The 2500-nt window shown below is 45.6% G+C and overlaps 1 protein-coding gene across 2 annotated transcripts in view; it reads right to left on the reverse strand.

The window, feature by feature from the left end:
* The window catches only part of myom2b (myomesin 2b), a 33602-nt gene that overhangs the window by 701 nt on the left and 30401 nt on the right, over positions 1–2500 (reverse strand). For both annotated transcript variants that reach the window (XM_056607400.1, XM_056607399.1), the window contains exons 37-39: positions 2312–2401; positions 1594–1719; positions 1–876 (exon numbers count right to left, since the gene is read on the reverse strand). The exon at positions 1–876 is cut by the window's left edge and continues 701 nt beyond it. In XM_056607400.1, the coding sequence (XP_056463375.1) occupies positions 667–876; positions 1594–1719; positions 2312–2401 (426 nt within the window). In that variant the 3' untranslated portion in view covers positions 1–666. The remainder of the gene's footprint in view (positions 877–1593; positions 1720–2311; positions 2402–2500) is intronic.

Here is a 2500-nt window from a genome sequence, read left to right on the forward strand (position 1 = left end):
CGACTCCATCGAAGCTACCCTTTCGCTGGTTCCTCCTGTCTTTGTTAGCTGAGGGTGTTTTTAATGATAATGTTACAGACAAACATCAATGTTAATCTTCTTCTAATCGTTGTTTTAATAATGGACTCCTCTTTGAGTAATAATACTATGACACATTGACAGACTCCATATCTGATGTATTAGGTATAACATTTCTGCAGACGTTAAGGATAGCTCAAGGCTACTCCCGCTCCAAAAGCACAAAATAAATTAAATAAATAAATATGTTGAGTGAAATGAAACGGTGATGAAAGTTTGCGTAGATGTGGCTTTCATTGTTTGCAGAGATTCTTTGGTACACTTTTGCAACGCAAATTAGTTTATGGCAGTCTTTGTTTTTAGAATCTAATGTTTGGCGTTTTTATCTAAACTTTAATCAAACCCTTTTATTTTGTATTCCTGGTAATGTGTCTGGATTTGATTCATTCACGTCCAATTCCACTAGAAACAACGCACGTTTACGATATTGGCCTTTCCCGATTCCCTCATCAATAGATTGTGAATTTCAGTAATTGAATTAGAGTTGACTTCAAAACGTAATTTAGTCAAGGTTTAATAGGCAAACAAGGTGCATACGTTAAGCAACGCATATTTCCCTAACGACATATATCAACGTTTGTCTTTCCTCTACTTTCTCCTGGTCGGGGTGGGGCTTTTCATGCCACGCCCTCCGACTGCTTTGGGAGGGGCGGGGCTAGGAGAGGCAGGGGGGGCGGGGCTTGGTGCAGCCGTCTTTGGCTGAGGGAGCTCAATTGGCATTTTGGGAGGGATGATGGTTTTCGCAGTCAGGTTGGGCTTGGCCACTGGAATTGTATCTCCATGGCGATAAACACTGACCTGGAGGGGGAGACAAAGAGGGAGACAGAGAGACAGAGAGAGACAGACAGAGAGAGACGTGGAGAGACATAGAGAGACAGAGAAAGAGACACAGACGGAGAGAGAGAGAGAGAGCGAGAGAGAGAGAGAGAGAGAGAGAGAGAGAGAGAGAGAGAGAGAGAGAGAGAGAGAGAGAGAGAGAGAGAGAGAGAGAGAGAGAGAGAGAGAGAGAGAGAGAGAAAGAGAGAGACAGACAGAGAGAGACAGACAGAGAGGTAGAGAAACAGAGAGAGACAGACAGAGAGAGACAGAGAAAGAGACACAGACAGAGAGAGATTGAGGGAGGGAGAGAGAGAGAGAGAGAGAGAGAGAGAGAGAGAGAGAGAGAGAGAGAGAGAGAGAGAGAGAGAGAGAGAGAGAGAGAGAGAGAGAGAGAGACAATGAGACAATGAGACAATGAGACAGAGAGAGAGAGAGAGAGACAGAGAGAGAGAGAGTGACAGAGACAGAGAGAGAGGGAGACAGAGAGACAATGAGACAGAGAGACAGGGAGAGAGAGAAAGTGTGAGTGTGAGTGTAATATGGGGTGGTAGTTGTAGTGGCAGCAGTGTCTCTCCATATTGAATGTTATCCCTGGAAATAATCCATGAGATTGGCAAAACTGCGGGTCATTTGGTGCAATATATGAGCGCGTAACGCCTCAGTGGTCAGTTGCACGCCCGCTGCTAGGGAACTCACCACGATGTCCACAGACTCTCCTCCATATTTATTCTGAACGATCATGGTGTATCTTCCAGAGTCGTCCATGCCAATGCCGTTAATAGTGAGGCAGGCAAACTTTCCCTGGTCCAGGGACACCACATACTGGGCGAGAGAGAGAGAGAGAAACATGGTCATTTCACCCCTGATCTACTGCTGTTTTTCTTTACACATGATGTGTTTTGTAATGAGGATTTTCTCTATTACAAGCAGACAATATCTAGAGATGGATTTCTGTTATTTCTTGCCGATCAGCCGCGGGACATTAACCGCGTATATATTGACGGAGGACACAGGTGTCGCTTGGCAAATAAGTAGGAATACTATTCAATGTTTAGTGCAGTCACGTGCCTTATTGACTCATGGCTCATCGCTAATAGGTTTGTTGTGGTGTCTCCGAGTGCCCCCCCCCCCCTCATTCATATTCACAAATATTAAAAGAACATCCAATTAACTGCCACACATAAAGCACATCGGTTTCCCCGTTTTATGTCCGTTATAAATCCCGTTCAGGAACGTATAGTTGCTGCTACGTGCCTCTCCAAACAAATCACATTTATTGGTAACCAGAGTAGCGTGTTAAGAAGCCATAATGGCCCCCACTTGAGAGCAGACTCCTGGGAGATTTGATATCCATATATATATATATATATATATTTCTACGTTAGCGGGGGGGGGGGGGGGGGGGGGGAACTACCTGGTTGTCCGGCTCCACATCATTCCCGTTCTTCAGCCAGGAGACCAAGGGCTTGGGGTCTCCACACACTGTGCACGTCAGGCTCAGGGTCTGGGAAACAGACCAACATGTTGCAGGCGGCCATTTCTGCTTCTTTTGTATCTAAAAGCATCTCAGTGTGCTCTGAGATGCTCGCCGTAAAGGAGCAGC

Source organism: Gadus chalcogrammus, chromosome 14 (assembly GCF_026213295.1).
Source record: "Gadus chalcogrammus isolate NIFS_2021 chromosome 14, NIFS_Gcha_1.0, whole genome shotgun sequence".
Classification (NCBI taxonomy): Eukaryota; Metazoa; Chordata; class Actinopteri; order Gadiformes; family Gadidae; genus Gadus; species Gadus chalcogrammus.